The sequence below is a fragment of the Peromyscus maniculatus genome, chromosome 6 (genome assembly GCF_049852395.1).
Source record: "Peromyscus maniculatus bairdii isolate BWxNUB_F1_BW_parent chromosome 6, HU_Pman_BW_mat_3.1, whole genome shotgun sequence".
NCBI classification, from domain to species: domain Eukaryota; kingdom Metazoa; phylum Chordata; class Mammalia; order Rodentia; family Cricetidae; genus Peromyscus; species Peromyscus maniculatus.
The window spans coordinates 87,600,768-87,621,450 of record NC_134857.1 but is presented as its reverse complement, the minus strand read 5'-3'; the positions used below and the strand labels follow the sequence as shown (position 1 = coordinate 87,621,450).

General features: G+C 49.5%; 1 protein-coding gene across 1 annotated transcript; it reads left to right on the top strand.

Annotated features, from left to right (window-relative positions):
* Nucleotides 1-8,427: 8,427 nt before the first annotated feature.
* On the top strand, nt 8,428-18,223 carry LOC102911293 (chymosin-like). Its single transcript, XM_006979512.4, has 9 exons — nt 8,428-8,489; nt 10,592-10,742; nt 11,620-11,737; nt 12,124-12,242; nt 13,727-13,926; nt 15,474-15,587; nt 16,339-16,483; nt 16,719-16,817; nt 18,089-18,223. Exons 1-9 carry the CDS (start codon nt 8,428-8,430, stop codon nt 18,221-18,223), a joined length of 1,143 nt encoding a protein of 380 aa, XP_006979574.1.
* Nucleotides 18,224-20,683: the final 2,460 nt, after the last annotated feature.

The window sequence follows — 20,683 nt, the reverse complement described above, 5'->3', positions numbered from 1 at the left end:
TGAGCACACATTCCTCGGAACAGGCCTCGCCAGCGGTTTCCAGCTATGGCAAGTGGCACAGGGTGGATTCTGGGGTTATCAGCAGGGTTCAGTTGCAATTACCAGGTCCCTCATGAGCCCTCTAGCGGTGACTCCCATATGGTAGTTCTATACTTTTTACCTATGTAGAAGCCTTACCTCAGCATGTCAGTCAACCCAACCGTTGGAGGAAATCAATTCAACAAATAACACAAAATCGACACTGCTTTGCAAAGAGCTGAGGCAGCTCCCATTTGCTAAAGCCCCAGTCCGTGTGTGGACTTCATATTAGAACAAAGCTCAGCACGGCTGCTGGGCTAGCTCTGTCAGTCAGGCCTGCGCTGTGAGAGCAGGAGGATGTGGAATTGATTCCCACGTTACAATAACAACAGTTGGGTGTGATGGTGAATGTTTGTGGTTGCCGTGATGAGGAATCAGAGGTAGACTGGCCCTTGGAGCTAGCCAGCCAGGCAGCCAGCCGAGCTGAGTCAGCAAGCTCTGGGTAACCGTGAGAAATCCTGTTTCACAAACCAAGTGGAAGGCTGATGTGCTGGGTCAGTGAGCAGAAGCGTTTGTGTGCAAGCCTGACAACTTGAGTTTACACCTTGGATCCCACAAGGTGTTGAAGGAGAACCAACTCCTGAGAGTTATCCTTGGACTTGCATGAGCACGATAGTGCACACACACACACACACACACACACACACACACACACACACACACATACACGCACACAAGAAAAGTTTTAAAAATAAACAAAGCAGAGAAGAACTGAGAAGGAGACCCAGTTTGACACTGGTCTCTACCTGCATATACACATGTGCACCCCTGCATGAGCACACACACGCATACACACACCAAGAAGTACCAGGACAGTAGAGAAGGCAGGCAGCATGGGACATGATCCTTTCTCTGTCCTTGATGTTTAAGACAGAATGCTTGAATTCATATAGCCCAGGCTGGGCCTCAAGCCCAGGTTGTCCTAAAACTATGTAGCCAAGGATGACCTTGAACTTCTGATCCTATTGCCTCTAGCTCCCAACTGCTGGGATTACTTACAGGTATATGACGCCACATCCAGATTTCTCCTTTCCCATAATGTTTTAGACTTTTCCCTACAAAGGCCCCTCCAGCATTTCGTTTCTCGTGGCAGCCCCCTCCAATCTGTGAACTGCCCCATGGAGCCAGTCAGTTCAGTTCACGGTGAAGACGGTAAGAAAGGTTACTCCTAATTCCCACAGTGCAGAAGGCTTTAGGTTCAAAGCACTTACGCTGGATGTTAGTTAGGAAGTTGAGAGGGAAACAAGCGGTATTATCAATGAACGTTGCTGGTGATTAACATTTGCTATTTTTAACACATATTCATCCCAGGAAAAAGCCCTCCTTAATGAACATAGCTGGCTGGTGAGCAGTGTTTTCACTGATGTGGGAGTTCCTGAACGTCTTCGGGTCAGGATCTACAGAAGACAGTAGGTGCAGTCTCACGTCGGGCTCTCTGGTGTGTGGTGGTCTAGCCATGTCTGCAGAGCTGTGCTTGAGGCTGGGCCTGTCCTCCACAGCACCCCCCCCCACACACACACACATCCTTTCCTCTCCTGGAGAAACCCTAGTTGATTCCATCATGTCCTGGGGGTCCAAAGGCATTTCTTTAGTCTAGTTCTTGCTAAGACAAGGGGCCTGTCCCTAGGCTGTTATTGGGGTGGGGGTTTGCTCTATCTATCTTATTTCGTCTGTATAATATAAAAGTTAATGCTTACCCTTGTTTCAAAGGTGCATGTTCGCCTCCCAAATCCACATTTCTGGTGTTTCTTGGAAAATGGCAAACCCTGGAATCTCTGTTTTGGGCTCTCTTCATGGAGTTAACTGGTGATCCACCTCTCTCTGTCTCCATGTAGCCAAATCCACCGTTGTCTGGGTGTCTACCACCTGATGGCTATGTAGATGTTAAAGTCTGACTTGTGGATATTTTGGTCTGCATGGTGTTTACTTGTGAATCACTTAAAAAATTAATTTAACTTAAAAAAAAGGGAATTGAATTCACTAGATTTTCTGATATTTATTTTTAAACTTGGAATACAAACAGTATTATTGTAGTAAAAACGGAGGGAAGAATTCTGGCAGATTTCCCTCTTATCAGTCACCATATGTTTTCACATCCCCCGCCTGGCCCCAGGGAGCACCTGCGCTACCTCCTCGTGCCCAGTGTCACCAGGCAGGACTTTCTCACCTGCGGCCACTGTCTCTGACTTGGGAGCTGGTGAGCAATGGAACTCCTCTGAGCTTCCCTTTTCTTAGACACAGACCACACGTGACAGCAACCGGGCTGCATCCTTTCGGCAATGGCGAGGGAAGAGAAGTCAAAGCCAGGCACAGTGGCTCACAAATGTAATCTCAGCACTTGGAAGGTAAAGTCAGGAGGAGCCAGAGTTCAAGGCCATTGTCAGCCACATGGCGAGTTCAAGGACAGCCTGGGCTATATGACACTGTCTTAAAACAAACAAACAAACAAACAAACAAACAAACAAACAAACAAACAAACCCAGCAAAACAAAACCAAGCAACAACAAAAGAAATAAGTTTAAAAAAGAAGAAGAGGAGGAACGTAAGTATAAGAACTTGCATGTTCTGGACACCTTCAGGAACATTCTAGGGCCTCACTGGCTATGAGAAAACCCTAGCAGGTGGAAGATGGTCCTCTAACCCTCCCTCTCTTACTTTTACCACAAAAAACCAAAACCAAAACATTTTGATTAGCAAACAAAGAAATGGGATTCATCATGACATATGATGACATCTGCTTTCAAGCATATTTATCTTTATAGGTTGTCTTTTTTCACACCCTCCCCTCCCTCCACCCCTCGTTCATCCTCTTCCTCCTGCCCAAACAGTACCCCCTCCTGTTTTCATGACACCCATATTCCAATATCCCTCATGTTTCCCTCCCTGTCCCTCTAGACGTCTTCCTCTCTCACAGCCCCTTCTGCCTGGCTCATATCACTTATCATCTGGTTTCTAGTTTTATCTCTTTTCCTACGAATTTCATAAATTTATTCTTCTATGTAGCTGAATAAAATTCCACTTTGTACTTATACCACATTTTCTTTATCCATTTGTGTTGATGGACCTCTAGACTGGTCCCATACGTTGTCTGTTTTGAATAGTGTGGCCCTAAACATGGATGTGCAGATGTCTCTGTGTGTGCTGACATGGAGTCTTCTGAGTATGGAGCACTGTAGCTGGCTCACAGGTAATTCTATATGCAGTTTTCCAAGGAGCCGCCATACTGAGTCTCATCATGGCCGCACTAGTTTATGTTCCCAAGAGCACTGTATAAAGTTCCTCTTTCCTACCTCTTCTCCAGGACTAGTCATTTGCTTTCTTTGTGTCATTTCTTCCCTAAGATTGATTTTTATTTTTAAGTGTGTGTGTGTGTGTGTGTGTGTGTGTGTGTGTGTGTGTGTGTGTGTAAACCTAAGTACCAGTGTCTGTGGAGGCCATAAGTGTTGGTTTTGGGAGCCAAACTTGGGCCGATGCAAGAGCAATCTGCACTCTTAACCCCCGAGCCATGTCGCCAACCCTATTGTTTGTTTTTTTGATGATAGTTCTGACTGAGGTGAGATAAGATCCCAGAACAGTTTTAATTTGTATTTCCCTGATGTTGAACCATTTGTGTTGGCCATTTGTATTTCTTCCTTTGAGAACTAATTTATTAGCCTATGGATTAGATTTTTTTTTTAATTATTTAACTTTCAGAGTTCCATTTATAGATTGAGGACATTGATTTCTTATCAGATGTCCAGCTGTCTGTCTGTCCAGTCTGTCGATCATTTCCTTTACTGAGTAGGAGCTATACTGCTTACTCTCCTGTAGCTATGATAAAACACCATGACCAAGAGAAACTGTAGGGGAATTTATTTGGGTTTACAGTTCCAGAAGGTCGGAGTCCATAATGGCAGGGAGCAGGAGCAGGAAGCTGGCTGATCACATTTCCATCCCCATGCCAAAGCAGAGCAAGTGACCTGGAGTGGGGCGGAGCTACAAACCCTCCAAGCCTGTTCCCCGCTCCTGTGGTATACGTCCTCAGTCAAGTTCACAAGATGAAGTCTGCCAACTCATGAGCATGGGAGGTCTTTACTCTTCTAGGATCTTCTCACATTTCTTTCTTCAGTGTTTTGAAGTTGTCGTTAAGGAGATCCTCTGCCTCCTTGGTTAAGTTTATTCATAGTTTTTTGTTTTTATTTTTGTGATTGGGATCCTTTTTTTCTCGATTTCTTTCTGGGCAAATTCACTATTGGCATAGAGAAAAGTTACTGTGTTCTTGTGTATGTATTGTGGGTGTACGTGTGTTCATGTGAGTGTAAGTGCATATATGTGTTTGGATATGAGTGCACTTGTATGGCCATGTGTGTGGAGGCCTGAGGTCCACCTTGGGCTTTGTTCCTCAGGAGCCATCCACTTTGTTTTTTGAGACAGAATCTCTTACTGGCCTGAAACACAATTAGTAGGCTTGGCTGCCTGGCGAACAGGCTTCAGGGATCCACCTTTCTCCATTTCCCTAGTGCTGAGATTACACACATGAGCCACTGAGCCTCCATGCCCAGCTTTTTATGTGAGTGCTGGGGATTGAACTCCAGTCCTTACGCTTGCAGGCGAGCCTTTATTGACCGAGTCTTTCCCTAGTCTCCTGAGTTTTGTATGTTGACTGTATGTCCTGGAATTGTCTGTCAGGTCTAAGACTGTGGTGGAGTCTTCACAGTCTTTTAAGCAGAGATCTTGTCATCTGCAAATAGGAAACATTTAACTTCTTTTCCTGTTGGCATCCTTTTTGTTTCTTTCTCTTGTCTTTAATTTTAGACAAAAAGAGAGGAAATGTGGTGGCATTGTGTTCCCCAAAATATTGTGTACCTTAATAAACATCTTTCTCTTGTGCTGTTCTTACCGTTCCATTGCTGTGAAGAGACACCATAACAAGGGTGACTCTCATAAAAGAAAGCATTTAATTGGGGGCTTACTTACAGTTTCAGAGGTTAAGTCCACTATCATCATGGTGGGGGGCCTGGCATGGCAGGCATGATGCTGAAGTAGTTGGGGTCTATATCCTGATCTGCAGGCCGAGAGAAAGGAGGAAGAAACTGCACCAGGCATGGGCTATTGAAAGTCTCAAAGCCCACCTCCAATGACACACTTCCTCCACCAAAGCCACACCTGCTCCAACAAGGCCACACCTCCTAACCCTTCTAATCCTTTTTGACTAGCACTGCTCCCCGATGACTATGAGCCTATGGTGGGTATTCTTATTCAAACCACCACAGCACACTGGCTTCTTTGCTGATTTTTATAGCAAATGCTTTCAGTTCCTCTTCATTTAACAGTATTGTCCATATTTGTCACACATAGCCTTTATTATGTTGAGATGTGTTCCTAATATTCTGAGTTTCTTCAAGACTTTCATCATGAAGGGATGTTGATCTTTGCCCAAGTCCTTTTCTGTGTCTGTTGAGATGATGACGTGATTTCTGTCCTTCAGCCTATCCATGTGCTGTCCTATAGTCATTAAATATGTTGAACCAATCCTGCATCCCTGGAATGAAACCAAGTTGATCACAGTGTATGATCTTCTCTGTGTTCTTAATTCGGATTGCAAGTGTTTTGTTGAGAAATTTTTGTTGCTGTGGTATAACAGATGTCAGCACTGGATACCACGTAACTCTATCAGTATCATTGTCTCTACTTTTAGAAGAAGAGACTGAGGCACAGGGGTAAGGAAATTTGCCCACAGTCATACCACCATGTAGTTGACCCTGGATCCAAGTCCATGATGGCCACACATGATTTTTCCAGAAGCCACACTTTCCCTGCCAGCTTGCTGTGTGTGTGTGTGTGTGTGTGTGTGTGTGTGTGTGTGTGTGTGTGTGTGTGTGTGTAGGGGGGAGGATTCCTTCGGATTATCTCTAGTAGATCCACTTGTGTTCACCTGGCTGTGGACTCCCTCGGTGCTGAGATGACAGATGCTGTCCTCTTGTGTCTAGTTACAGACACACAGAAGATGTTGAGGACACTGACCTCAGTTGGCTTTGTTAGTGCCGGAATCTGACTGGAGAACAAAATCCTGTGCTGAGGAAGGGGTGCCCTTGGGTCCTGAGTTGTTTCAGCCACTTCTGTGAGTGAGTCCCCAGACACAAGTCGTCTAGACTAAGGTGATATGTCCTTGTGCGGTGCCAGGTAGTGAGTGCTCGACTCTTATCACGCTTCTTCTTAAAAGCTTTTTCTAGATTGTGGCTTGCCCCTGCAGATAACCTCTTGTTGCCCCGTGTCCTGTGGGGCAGTGTTCCAGCACGCACTTGAATGTTGTCAGATGGCTGCCAACTGTGGGAGCGAATAAAGGCAAACAGCACTAAGGGATCTTTGATTTTTGGCTTTGTGGTCACCTTCCAGTGGGAGAGGTGGTTGCATCTAACAGCCGTGGTCATTGTCCTTGAGCGGTGGCCACTGGGTCAGGTTGGGCCATTGGCAAGATGGAACCACAACTGCCCTTCCCCTGATTTCTGAAGTTGCTCACCTCAGAGGGTCTTAGTGCTGGACATTGCAGCTCGGGCCCACTGCACATACTGTAACTGTCTCAAGGGGTGGCTGGAGGTTGGGAAGAAAGACCTAGAAGCAGAGTTGGTCTTGCCATGGAGTGTGCAGGTGTTTGTTCAGGATACTCCAGACAAGGACAAGCTCTTATTACAGGCCTCTCTGAACTTCTGTCTCCTCATCTGCAGCGTGGCACACAGACATCACCAGCTACTTTCTGCTGCTTATCGGGGCAGTGGCTAGGGCACTCGGTCACTCACCTGCTTACTCAAACATTCCCTGAGCACCTCTTATACACCGTGCTCAGTGATGGAGGATCAGAGGAGATACAGCCCAGATGCAGGGCCTGGTCCATCAGAGCAGCACCTCAAGGGAAGAACACAAGAAACAAGCTCCACCATTTCTTACTGATTTTTGCCTCTTACTTCTCTGGCTTTTAGGGGGAAAGGTGCTGCATGTACTTGTGGCCACCTCCCGGGAGCATGAGAAGCAGCAGTGTCCTAGCCTTCTGGGCACGCATCTGGTGGCTTCGTGAAGGGACGTGTGTGGAAGAGGGTGTTGCTACAGTAGGGGTCAGGCATGCCTCCTGTCCTTACTTCTGTTCAAATACTCAGGGCTCCTTTGCCTGGCCTCTTGGGTCCTTCCTACCGCCCCTACGAGTCAAATGTGTGAAATGTCAGAGGGCACCTCTTTCCGATGGGCTGGTGTATCCGGATCCACCACCTTGGCCATCCAGCTGTTGCATCCTGCCCTCTCCCCCTTTCCAGCCTTGCCAGCCTTCCTCTCCATGCAGATGTTTGTTCTGTTGATACAACAGCTCTTGTTCTCTTGCACATCGGGGTCCTGAACCCCTGGCCTGCCAATGTGCTGCCTTATCCTGGCTTCATCCTGATTTCCCAGCTCATAGGCCTGGGACATAGTTGTCTCCATCAATATTATTATTATAGACTTTAGCTGCTTTCCTGTCTTAAATCTTTCTTGGGCCAGAAGGCACGACTATCTGGCTTCTGTGGCCTGGACTCCAATAGGACACTCGGAATGACCACATGTGTGCTTCTCCATAGCCCACCCTGCTCCTTAAACTGTCACTGCCTTATGTCCCCTGTCCTTCAAGTGGGGCATGCATCTGCCTTCCCACTCTGTCCTCCCCAGTTATTCCAAATGTCACCATGAGCAGGCATTTGCCACCCGCTTTCTCAATATCCCTTTCAATTGAACACTGTCTCTAGGAATGAATGAGGCATCTCTTTTAGACGTTGCTCTCTGTGGGAACTTGGAGTATGGTTGTTCTGGGCTCTAACATTGAGCTTCCTCCACTGGTATGATGGATTATATAGGCATTCTTGGTCTCAGATTCCACCTTGAGACTAGGCTAAGCCCCTTCTGGAAAACTGGCCTGGGAGAGATGGAAATCAGGAGCACCTTGGACATCCAGTGAAGTCTGGCCTAGGGAGGGATCCAAGGAGGGGAGGTCTGGGGCCCGGCTGCTCACAGAGCGGAAGGCGGAACTTGAAACAGGTTCCTGGTAGTAGCCCCACCTGTGTTAGCTCAGAAAGCCTGTCTAGAGGGGAATTTGGTATAGAGGGGCCTGTGTTGACTTTTCCCAGCCTGAAGGCCTGTGTACCCTTCAACTTTGAAGTCTTTAGAATGGTAGAGTTTGCAGCTCTTATCTTTATGGGTCTTGGGTAGTCTAGGTGCTATCTTACAATGTTTGTGGAGCAGCCTGAAGTTGGGGGTGCCGCTGAAGTCTGGGCATCCAGCCAGAAGGAGCCCCACTCTATAAAGGCTGCAAGGGTGGGCCCTGGCTAGAGTGGTGGTTGCCTGCTGTCCAGAATGAGGTGCTTCGCGCTGCTCCTTGCTGTCCTCGCCATCTCTCAGAGCCATGTGGTCACCAGGTGAATGTTGGACCCTGGGGAGGGCATCGCCTGGATCCTCTATGGGCAGGTGGATGGCTGTGTTTCCAGCCCTCAGTTCCCTTGGGGAGACTTCAGAGGGGCCGCTGTCACACCCTGTCTTTGCATATTGAATGTGATCCTGAGGACAGGGAGCCAGACAGGAAGCCCAAGGATAGGAAGGCATGGTTTCTAGAACTGAACTACCTGGCATTTGGCCCTCAGCTCTATCACCCTTTGGACAGTCTGGGCCTTAGTTTCTTCCTCTGCTATGACATTAGGGTCATTGGGTTGCCCATCTTTTAGGGCTGTTATGAGACTGCATGAATTAATATTTGTAAAAATGCTTCAAATAGTACTGGACGTTCCGTGGGAGCGATATATGCCTTCATCAAAAGAGATACCTTGGTGTGAGAGCTCCTTTAGAGGTCTGAAGGTTCTGCTCCACACTAGGACATCACCTATACTGCCATGGACTGAGTGACTTGCATTTTTTTTTTTTTTTTTTTTTTTTTTTTTGGTTTTTCGAGACAGGGTTTCTCTGTGTGGCTTTGCGCCTTTCCTGGATCTCACTTGGTAGCCCAGGCTGGCCTCGAACTCACAGAGATCTGCCTGTCTCTGCCTCCCAAGTGCTGGGATTAAAGGTGTGCGCCACCACTGCCCGGCTGTGACTTGCATTTTATAGATGAGACCATTGTTCAGGGAGAGTCCCTGAGCTGCCCATTACCACATGGCTAGTAATGGAGGAGCCAGGGCTCAGCCTGGCTGGGCTTGCACTACTGTTGCCCCCACGCCCAACCCAGATGCTCCTATGTGTGTTCTGTCAAGGCCTGACCATGGAGAAGACGGAACGCCTTCTATATTGGATCCGCAAAAAGAGGTTGAGTGTCTTTGTCCGGTGAGGCCTCTCTAGGAGGGGGCATGTCCCGACAAGAAAGTTTTTCCCAGGTCCCAGGTTTGCTGGGAGCTATACAAGAGACAGAGCTGGAGCTGAGGACCCTGGGGTGAATTCCAGGCAGGGCTGGCCTCCTGCCTCTGCATGAGGTGGAGGCTGCATTCTGTTTGTAACTGGCTTCCGTCTGGAGGAAGAGGCCCCTGAAGGCACCGTGTGGCACTAACACTTCTGTAATCTCAAACTGTCTTTCCCACCAGCCCCCTAGGAGGGTGACATGGTTGTTATGAGCGTTAGGGACTATGCGCAAAGTTCCACTTCAGTCTGCAGGGGAGAAAATGGTCAGCAGGTCAAATACAGAATAAAAAAGTGTTGCAGAGGCAGGACCAACCCTATTGTGCACTTGAACTCTCCAATGTGAAGCTCAGAGGGCTTTGGCAGCCTCCCAGTGTAGAGGACTTGGGGAGCCTCCTGGTGGGAGCTCAGGTGGCTGTGGCAGTTTTCAGGTTGCCCAGGAATATGGCAGAACCAGGTCTAGAGCCTTTTCTTCTGCAATTTCCTCTTTTGGTCTTGCTCTCTTTCTTTCTTTTTTTCTTTCCAGTTGACTTGCTCCATTATCCCAAACCTTACCTGGGCCAAGAGGTCCTGTTTGATGCCCCTACTCTTGCTGAGGAAATCTCTGAAGACTTTCCAGTCACTTTAGTGACAACACTATCAGAGAGAAAAGAAGGGGTTGGCAAAGGGTGGTATCAATGGCGGAAGCAGGTCCCACTGTGTAGGGGACATCATTCTCTCTGTACAGAGAGCTCCTTCTATGCCCTTTTCACTGTGTGTCCTCGGTGCTTTGGCACACAGTGAGGTCATAGCAAGCATCTGGTGACCCAGTAAGTGATGGTGTGCTTAGCATCTTTCAAACCGTGGGTAACAAGACTTACCACTTAATGTGTCATACAATAAATATAGCGAGTCTCTACCACGCTGGAAAAGAAAAGGAATGAGAAGCATCGGGGCATTGTATTTAATGAAGCTAATTAAATTAGTGATCTGTAAATCAACATAGAATCTATTATTTTACTTTGGGTCATGCTTTTTCAAAATTGGAAACATCACTGGCATTGTTGGTGGAACGTTGGCCAGAGGCTGGGCTGGGGACAACAGCATGGGGTCGTTCATGGAGCCCAGTCTCCCTGACTGTGAATCCACTCCACCTCAGGATCCCTCTGCACAAAGGGAAGTCTCTGAGAAACACCCTGAAGGAGCGTGGACTGCTGGAGGACTTTCTGAGGAGACACCAGTATGAGTTCATCGAGAAGGGCTCCAACACTGGCATGGTGGCCAGTGAGCCTCTGACCAACTACCTAGATGTGAGTGTTTCTGCAGGCCTTCTCAGGGACGAATTCTCAGGCTCCTAGGTTCTTGCCTTGCCAGAACATTCCCTCTTTCAGGAATTGGGGAGCCCGTGGGGGCACGGAGGCCACCTCCCTGCCGCCAGTAGCTCTACCATGGGCCAGCAGATCCAACAAAATCAGCCCCTCTGTTTTTCAGGGCTTCAAAAGCCCTGCTGGGGTGGGTCTGAGTTTAAATGACCTCTGTCATACGGCTTGCTTCCCTGGATGAGCGGAAGCACGTTTTGGTGTGCGGTCATCAGATGTGGTGACCGCAGGTGCCCAGTCTTCAGCTGCTAAGGCACGGCTTGCGTTTTTCTCCTCTTCCCGCCCAGGCAAGAACACCGTTGTGCCCTTTTCCTCTCTGGAGCCCCTTCTGCCGCCTCTCTTGGCAGCAAACAACCAGTGCTTGTGTCCCTGTGCTTCTATTTCTATATCCGGGTCACAGTGCCACCCTGGCCTCAAAGGCGCTGGCGGGGGCAGGTGGGGCAGGAGCCGGGATGGGCTCCTGGGATTCTGCCCTCAGCAGATGCCCCACCTCTGTGGCTAGCTTCTTCCTGCCTCGGGAGGGTCACCTGATCTCTTTCCCAGGCAGGACTTGACTTCTGGTCCGTGGTGTGCTTCTGAGCTGATTCCAGCACTGCTGTCGGGCTTGGGACGGGAGTGCAGGAGGGGCTGAAGGTGAAGATCCCTCCCCCTGTGGAGTGGGCACAGCCTTTTCTTCTCTCCTCCTCGACGGCCCTCTTCCCAGGTCTCTGAATAGAAAACACAGGACCCACAGGACTCTGTGCCTAGCACCAACTCCTCCCCAGTGCCCCCCCCCACTACACCTCTGACCAGAGCTGTCTGTCTTTAGAGTGAGTACTTCGGCACGATCTACATCGGGACACCACCCCAGGAGTTCACGGTGGTGTTCGACACGGGATCCTCGGAACTCTGGGTGCCCTCGGTCTACTGTAGCAGCAGGGTTTGCCGTGAGTGACTTCCCCCCCCCACGTACCCCTCTTGTCCCTTCCTTTCCGGTCTCCCAGGCGTGGAAATGGAGGTCTAGAGAAGAGAAGAATCTTGGCTAAGTTTACTCAGATAACAGAGAAAATGGGCACGGAAACGACACACCTGGGTTTTGTTCCTTTCATGTTTAGAATTGCATGGGCAGGGGGTGGTGGGGCTGGGCTGGGCTTTCTTGACTAAACTATGGGACCATGCTGCAGAGAGAGCAGACTGCTTGGCTTACCCAGAGAGAATGGCTGATACACAGATGGCCCTGTTCTTACAAGGTCTAGTGAGGGTTTCCACCCTCCCTGGGAATGTTGAGGGCAAGATGACACCGAGGATCCACTGATCCGGGTCTTTGTTACAGAGAACCATCACCGCTTTGACCCATCCAAGTCCTTCACCTTCCAGAACCTGAGCAAGCCCCTGGTTGTCCAGTATGGCACTGGCAGCGTGCAGGGCTTCCTGGGCTATGACACTGTCACAGTAAGTGAGGTGGCAATGGCCTGGGCTCGCCTGACCTTCCCTGTAGCTTTCTCTCCCCCAAGATACCCCGGTTCCAATGGGTTGTGCATTTGGGGGGAGTGAGGATCCCCTGGGTCCCGTCCACTGATGGCTCAGTGGATGAGGATTCTGAGAGGGACTCACATTGATAGTCATCTGTGGGACGCTCCCTTCCTTCCTCCACTGCTTCTTGTTTCTGTTCTCAGAACTCCACCTGAGCACTTCCCCCAGTTCCTGGTGTTCATTTCCCCATCTTGGCCACACTTAGCCTGTGTGGCTCAGTTTACTCCACACACACTCTGTCTATGGTCATGTCACCTCTAGCTCCCTTCCTCTTGGCTTGGTCTACCTCCAGCCTTTGCTTCTCAGCAGAATGCCACTCTCTCAACAAGGTCTCCCACCGTCCTATAAAATCACACACTGCCTGTGACCTCACCATGATACAGTTTTCTTCAAGGGCTCATTGGCACTTGCTCTATCGCTGCTTTCAAAAAGTCATTGCTGGCCTCTCCTGTTGGATAAAACATTCTCTGAGGCAGGGACTTGTTTTTGTCCACTGCTACATCCTCAAAGCCTTACATTTGGCACATCAGAGACCCTCAGTAATAGTTTGTTGGCTGAAAGAAAGAGAGCCGAGTTATTCCTTAGCGCTTAGCCACTGTTCATTCACTCACACCATGAATGCTTGCTCTAAGGAAGACACAGTGATGGACAAGAGGAGAGCGGACCTGCTCGCCTCATGCTTCCTAGCAAAAGGCAGTCAGGCGGCCTTGGCTGAGCACGGCCTGCACACAAAAGACAAGTCAGATGGCTTTGAACAGTGTTGAGTGAGGGTAAGAAGAAACCAAAACTGGAACGTGTGGGAGAGAGTGCTTGGGAATCAGAGGATGGAGATTTGGTGGGCATGGTGGTCTGTTGCAAACTGGAACCCAAGTGATAGACTTCCGGGAGCCAGGCTTGAGATGGTCTGGGGTCAGCACTGAAGAAGAGGAAGTGCAAGAATCCTGGGACTGGGAGGAGCTGGGGTGGAGACCTGGAGAGGAGCTTGTTCAAGCTCAGTCGGCAGGTGACTCACCCGCTTTGTGAGTCTGAGAGAGGACCAGGAAGGCGAAGGCGCAGCTGCTTCTGCAGGCAGTGATGGAACACTCACCATCCCACTTCCTTTGGGCTTGTCCCCAACATGAAACCTGTGTCTGCACCGAAGGCTCTCTCCTCTTCTTCTCCTCATCAGACCAGTTCTTCAAAACCAAGCAGAAAATGTGGAGGATCCAGCTCACTCCAATCTCTTAAGCTGAAAATAAGCCTGCATTATCTATAAAAGGGTAGACAGGCCAGTGAGGGCTGGATGCCGACACTGACCTGTCATCCTAGGCAGGCTGCTCCACCCCTGAACTTCTCTGTCTCTCTGGCTGAAGAAGCTCCTTGGTGGAAGTCATCATGGCAATTTTTTTTCTTCTTCTTTGCAGGTCTCTGATATTGTAGTTCCCCACCAGACTGTGGGCCTGAGTACCCAGGAGCCAGGTGAAATCTTCAGCTACTCTCCATTCGATGGCATCCTGGGGCTGTCCTACCCTTCTCTTGCCTCCAAGTATTCAGTACCCATATTTGACAACATGATGAAGAGGCACCTGGTCGCCCAAGACCTGTTCTCTGTTTACATGAGCAGGTAGGAGCTGCATCCACCAAGGGTCTGACTTTGTGCCTGGTAAGGGCTGCTGGCTGAGGGCAATGTCTGCCCCTTGGAGACACCACCGGCCAAGGTAGCCACCACCATCCAAACCATCTCCATTCTGGTTTCCAGGCACCTCTACCTTCTGTCCAAAGACTCTACTGGAGTCATTTATGCAGCTAGAGTTTACTGGGACAAAGATGACTTTCATTCTACCTTAAGTTAAAAACAAAAACAAAAAGACAAAAAAACAAAGCCTTGCTGGGGATGTGTTAGAGGGTTTGCGTAGCATGTGCTGGGCCTGTTCAATCTCTGGTACTACAAACCACAGCTACAAACAACAACAACAAAAGCAAAGTCTGTTCCCATCTCTAGAAGAGGGCTTTCAGCATGCTCTTCTAAAGACACAGGATCTCGGGAGTCACTTGTCATCATCTTTGAGATCCCGTAGAGTTCTGGCTTCTCCTTCCACCAGGGAGAGAAAAAGAGGGATGCTTATTCGGGCACTAGCGTCTGAGACAGGCCTGGGGTCCGGGGAACCTGCTCCAGTGCCCCTCACGTCACCTTCCTGCTCTTATGATGACCTAGCTCAGCTCAGACTCAAGGAGAACAAGAGCACCCCCAGGAGAAGAGGCTGGACAGCTGAGGAGAGGGGACGCTGGGCAAAGAGGAAGGTGGTACCTTTTATTCACACATGCATTTAGATATTCATTCATTCATTCATTCATTCATTCACTCCATGCATATTTACTAGGCTGTCTGTATGCAGAGGTTATGTCAGGACATAAGCATACACATCAGTAATCAAGACAAGCTGGAAGATAGACTTTAGCAAAGGGAATTGTCCGTACACAGTAATTCACACTGTAATCAAGTAATTGAGAGAAGGGCACCCCAGCAAAGAATGGGGCATATAGGTACCTTAAAATATAAATGTCCACTCTGACATGGGTCTGTATACCTGTGTGCACATGTGTGAACATGCACACAGGACAAGTCAGGGCAGGTTTCACCAAACATGAGTGGGAATGACCCAGGCGAGGGCCAGAGAGTCAGCACGTTTTAGGCAGCAGGTACTATGTTCTAAAATCTGGCGGTAGGAAGGGCTGGAGTTCCAGGAGGTGAAACAGTGTGAGTGGAGGAGGAAGGGTGTGAGTGTGTCCCACTGAGCACGCAACGGTACCCAGAGGGAGCAGGAGGAATCCGGCTCTGGGAGGCGGTTTTAACCCAAAGTGTAGGGCCTTATGAAGATTCCTTCTCTAGATGCCCTGGGTGGAGGCCCCGGGGGTGCTGGGAAGACCTAGGGTAGCAGGTCAGAACCTGGTGGTCCCCCGACCTGCGTGGTGAGTCACCACCTCCTCTCCCATGGCAGCGCTGAATCAGGGCTGTGGATCAGAGGAACGGGGAACTGCAGCTGTGGGGTGGGGCTGGAGGGAGGTAGTGGAAGAAGGTCTTCGGTTTCCATCCATCTGCCTTGGGGTGGGACTGGGCACTCCTCACCAGCAGGGCGTCTGATGCCACAGAGAGGCCTTTCTTGGTTCCAGGAATGACCAAGGGAGCATGCTCACGCTGGGGGCCATCGATCAGTCCTACTTTGTAGGCTCACTGCACTGGGTGCCCGTGACTGTGCAGGGATATTGGCAGTTCACAGTGGACAGGTAGGTGAGCAGAACCTTGCATGGGCCGCTTGGAGAGGATGACTCTTGATGCGTGGATATGGCGGCTCAGGAGTCACACCACAGGGCCTGGAAGAACGGCACCCAGTAGCTCTGCGATTATTGATCGATTCTGATAGCCAGCTGTGAGGCCAGCATCCTTTGCAAGTGGTTATGCTGCGCATCCACCTTGCACTGGCCACACCGACGCCTACTGCCTGGGAGACACGGTGCCGAGTGGTTATATGGCTGTTTCATTGGTTGCCACCGAGCCTGTAGGAGGTTAGTGCCGGTGTTGTCCTCAGTGTGTAAGTGACAGACTTTTGGTCTGAGCCTTATGACCGTCCTTAAGTTGATTGAGGGATTGTTCATGTACCCATTTTGTTCATGAGAAGCCCAAGTTTACAAATGTTGGGAGACTCATCCGAGACATGTATCAAGTAAATGGCAGAGAAAACTGGATCCTCAGGCAACGGGTTTGAGTCTGCTCACGGAATGGCACACAAATGGATCGTTTTGTTGTTATTGGGACCCTTGCAGTTTGAGCTGTCCTCACTTTACCCACCAATTGAGGGGAGATAGTTCAGCCTTTTCTCTAAATATGGAAAGTTTGGGGGGCAGGGTTCTAAGAAGAGGCTCAAAAAAAAAGGAGGGGGTCTGGATCTCCTTCCTTCCTCAAGGATCTTGGCTGGGGCGGGAAGGACTCAGGGAGATACAGGTTGGAACTGTGAAGCCCCTCTGCTTAATCTTGCAGGATCACAATCAATGATGAAGTGGTGGCCTGTCAAGGTGGTTGTCCAGCCGTTCTGGACACAGGCACTGCCCTGCTGGCGGGTCCTGATGGAGACATCCTGACTATCCAGCAGGCCATTGGGGCTGTGCAGGGCCAGTACAGCCAGGTAAGGTCAGGCCCTCTCCTTACCTCCGGAGACCCCCCCCCCGAATCAAGAGCCCCTTTCTACACAGAAGAAATGCTGAAGAAGAATGTTGGGTGAGCCCATTTTTCAAGAGTGAGCAATGTATCCCTTCCAGCTTTGGTCTGTCCTTGTAGGGGTGCCAGTTCCTGGTCCTCTGAGAAGCTATGCTTTCTGTGACCTTTGTTGTGACCTTTTTTTGTACCCTCTTGTTCCATAGTTTAAAATCGACTGCTGGAGGCTGGGTATCATGCCCACAGTTGTCTTTGAGATCCATGGCAGGAAGTTCCCGCTGCCACCCTCAGCCTATACCAACCAGGTATGAGCTTCAGGAGAGCGATGCTCTGGGTCCATCTAGCATCTCTTCCCCTGGAACTTTGTCAAGTCAGTGAATTTGGTGAGGACAAATGTCATGGACCAGACAAAGCCTGCAAGGCCTTTTGAGTGGGCCACAGCATTTATCATTGAGCCCATTTGTGTGGCCGTGATAGCTCCTTGCTGAAGGAAATGGGGAACAGGAGGGACACCAAGGGCTTGGAGGAGGGATATAGATTGGACCCAAACCACCCACCGAGACCTCCATCCACTGTTCAAACTTCCAAGTCCCGGCGGCTTAGACTTCTATCTAGGATTTCCATAGCTCATTTTGTCTGTTGTGGGGACTGCTAGTCTCAGCATGGCCTGATCTCTAGTACCCCAAACTAATGATTATTAGGGCAATGGATGTTCAGTGTGATGGTAAGGGGTTAGATGTGGGGTACAGTACATTGGGTCAGGACTTAGAGCCATAGGAGCTCACCAAAATAACTTCAGATTAAGTCAGTTTCATTTTTTAAAGATTCTTTTCTGCCTTTAATCCCAGCACTTGGGAGGCAGAGGCAAGAGGATCTCTGTGAGTTTGAGGCCAGCCTGGGCTACCAAGTGAGCTCCAGGACAGCCAGAACTGCATAGAGAAACCCTGCCTCAAAAAACAAAACAAAAATTTTTTTTTAAAAAATTTCTTTCATGTGTCTTAGTATTTTGCCTGCTTGTATGTATATTCAGTATGTGCGAGCCTAGTGTCCATGGGGATCAGAATAGGATATCAGATCCCTTGGAACTGGAGTCACCAATGGTTGTGAGTCACCATGTGGGTGCTGGAAACTGAAACTGGGTCCTCTGGAAAAGCAACAAGTGCTTCTTGACTCCCGAGCCCTCTCTCCAGTACATTATTTTTAGTGTGTGTGTGTGTGTGTGTGTGTGTGTGTGTGTGTGTGTGTGTGTGTGTAGGGTGGGGGTGTATATGCACGTGAATACAGTTGCCTGTAGAGGCCAGAAGAGGGCGTAAGATTCCCTGGAGCTGGACTTACAGGCAGTTTTGAGCCACCTAATGTGGATGCTGGGAACTCTGGTCCTCTGCAAGAAGCATGTGCTGGTGAACGCTGAGCCATCTCGTCAGTCCCTACTTTCTTCATCTGATGAATCCCATTCTCTCTGTTTACCTGGGAAGATGATTTCAAGGATGAAATGAGACAAGCGAGAGTAACTGAGCGATGGGGTAAAAAACGCTTGTCGTTGAGTCCAACTTCATCTCAGTGTTGCCTTTTCCAGGAACCGGACTCCTCCTGCTCCAGTGGCTTCAAGCTTGGTTCCCAGATGTGGATCCTGGGGGATGTTTTCATTCGGGAGTTCTACAGCGTCTTCGACAGGGCCAACAATCGTGTTGGGCTGGCCAAGGCTATCTGATTATACAACTACATCAGACCATGCTTTCCCTAAACACTCTCTCTCTCTCTCTCTCTCTCTCTCTCTCTCTCTCTCTCTCTCTCTCTCTCTCTCTCTCTCTCTTTCTCTCTCTCGACTTATCAAGTGGAAAGCTCCCAATAAACACTGCATTTCTTCAAAGACCGTTTTCTCTTGTTTTTCAATGGCACTGGAGCTCAGCACTAATGTGGGGTTGGGATTTACCTGCTGTATACTGTGTGGGCAGAGCTATGGCTAAATGAGTTGGGGAGGGATAGGGATGTGGTTGGTGAGTAGAAACTTTCACGGAAGGAATGGCTATTTCAAGCTGAGGTGGAGGAGACTAGGCAGGTGTTGTCCACCTGTCTTCCCACTCTAGAGCTTTCTAGAAGAGGGTATCTGAGGATTAGAGGTTAGGGTGTGGTGTTAGGGCTGAGTAGAGGACACTCAGGCCATGGAGAGGATCTGCAGGTTAACAAAGAGTAGGACTTCATTGCTGTTGCAGATAAGGATGGGAAATGCAAAACATCTTAGAAGGCTCCAGTGTCATAAGCTGCTGTTTGTCTTGGGTGATTGGAACCCTAGACAGTGTCCTATTCTTTCTTAGAGCCACAGATTGATCATCGGTGCTCAGGGCATATTCATGTTGGTCTACTTTGAGGCTGGCAGTTGAGACCAGGTGCCAGCAGCCAAGTTCCCAGGGAGGACTGTGGTGTCCAGTAAATGGAACGCCCTCACCCTCAGCCTTGCACATTCTTCCTGTTAGGGCCACCACAGAGCGAGACCAGGGATTGAAGATAGATGTGCTGGTATTTTTTCTGTTGGGTTTCAACGGACCCTCAGTCACCATGGAAAACAGGCAGACAAGCTTCAAGGGGAGAGCCCCAGAGCTTGGAGTCTATGTGGACTCCTGAGAAAGTACTCTTCTAGAGGCTGCATGGGTATGCTTCTACTCCCCTTTCCCCTTTTCTTTGCATGTGTGTGTGTGAGTGTGAGTGTGTGTGTGTGTGTGTGTGTGTGTGTGTGTGTGCAGGAGCATGCAGGAGTTCACGTGGAGGCCAGATGACAACCTCTTGAACATCATCCTCAGGAACACCATCCACTTCTCCTGAGACAGGATTTCTCGTTGGCCTGGAGCTCGCTCACCGGGCAGTCTAGACTGGCTGATCAAGGAGCCCCAGGGATTCTCTATCTTCGCCTCCAGTGCTGGGGTCACACACGGGTACCACCATGCCCAGCATCTTTACTGGGTTCTGGGGCCCACACTCAGGTGTTCATGCTCTCAAGCAAGTGCTGTATTGGCTGAGCCATCTCCTCAGCCCTGGTACTGCTTTCTTTTGATTGGCTTTTCCCTAGGACAGTGTAAGAATTCAGACTTCCGTTAACTGGAGTCAGCCTTTTATAGTCACAGTGACGTCACCCAGTGATAGTGAAGGATTAGACTTGTTTTCACTTGTCTTGGAAGGCCTTGAGGTGGGGGAGTCCTCTTGCTGCCTAGTCCCATCTCAGTTTGTCTTGACAACAGGCAAATGGGGGAGGATGGGTAAGACAGGCAGGGTCTCCCGGTTGGAAGCTCCTGGCTTGGTAGTAATGCTTCAGAGGAGACTAGAGAGGGAAGTGGGGTGTTCTAGACAGTCCCAGTGGGGGTGATGCTGGGACTTGACCATCTGGAGGCATCTCTTGGGGGGTCTTTCTCAGAAATGACCAAACACGAAAAGATGAGGGACCAGGGCAGTGGAGGCAGCACCATCCATGGTACCCGAGAGGGTCTGGAGAGGGGGCAGGCCTGGCCTCTAACAGGGAAGGTGCAGAACTGGGCTATGGGGATGAGGTGTTGGAGGAACGACTCCAGCTACATCCCTGGGGAGCTGAGGGTCTGGGCTGACTTGGGGTAGAAGCCAGAAGAGACTATAAGGGATTTCAGGACAGGGGTGGTACCTTCAGTGGTTAGGCCCTGGTCTCTGAGCCTCGGGGGGCTAGAAAGGAAGGTCGTTGCTGGGAAGGACTAAGATCTGGCTTCTCTAAGCCTCACTTTTCATACACAGGACCAATACTGTCTATTTGTGAAGGGTGAGACAGAATTGGGTCATGTTCATTATTTTCAGTCTTTGTATAGATTAAAAAAAAAAAAAGAAGTAAAGAGTTATTGGATAAGCTTACAAAAATCCTGTTATGTGTTTCAGAAGTTTACATTTAACAATTGTATTTCAAATACTCAAACCTCCTTTGGAGGCCATAGAGAAAGTCTAAATGTGGTGACTGTCATAAACACAAGGCTTGGATCCAACAGACTCACCCTGTAGTGCTCACCTGGCCCTGGTGGTGCTCCCTGTCATGAGCTGTTGGGGAGGACACAGTAAGCCTGGCATAGCATCCTCATCCTGAGCTTCTCAGGGAATGGCCTGTACGGCAAGCCGTGGCCTTGGTTCTGCTGCTAACTCAGGCCAGTGCTCTACCTGTAAC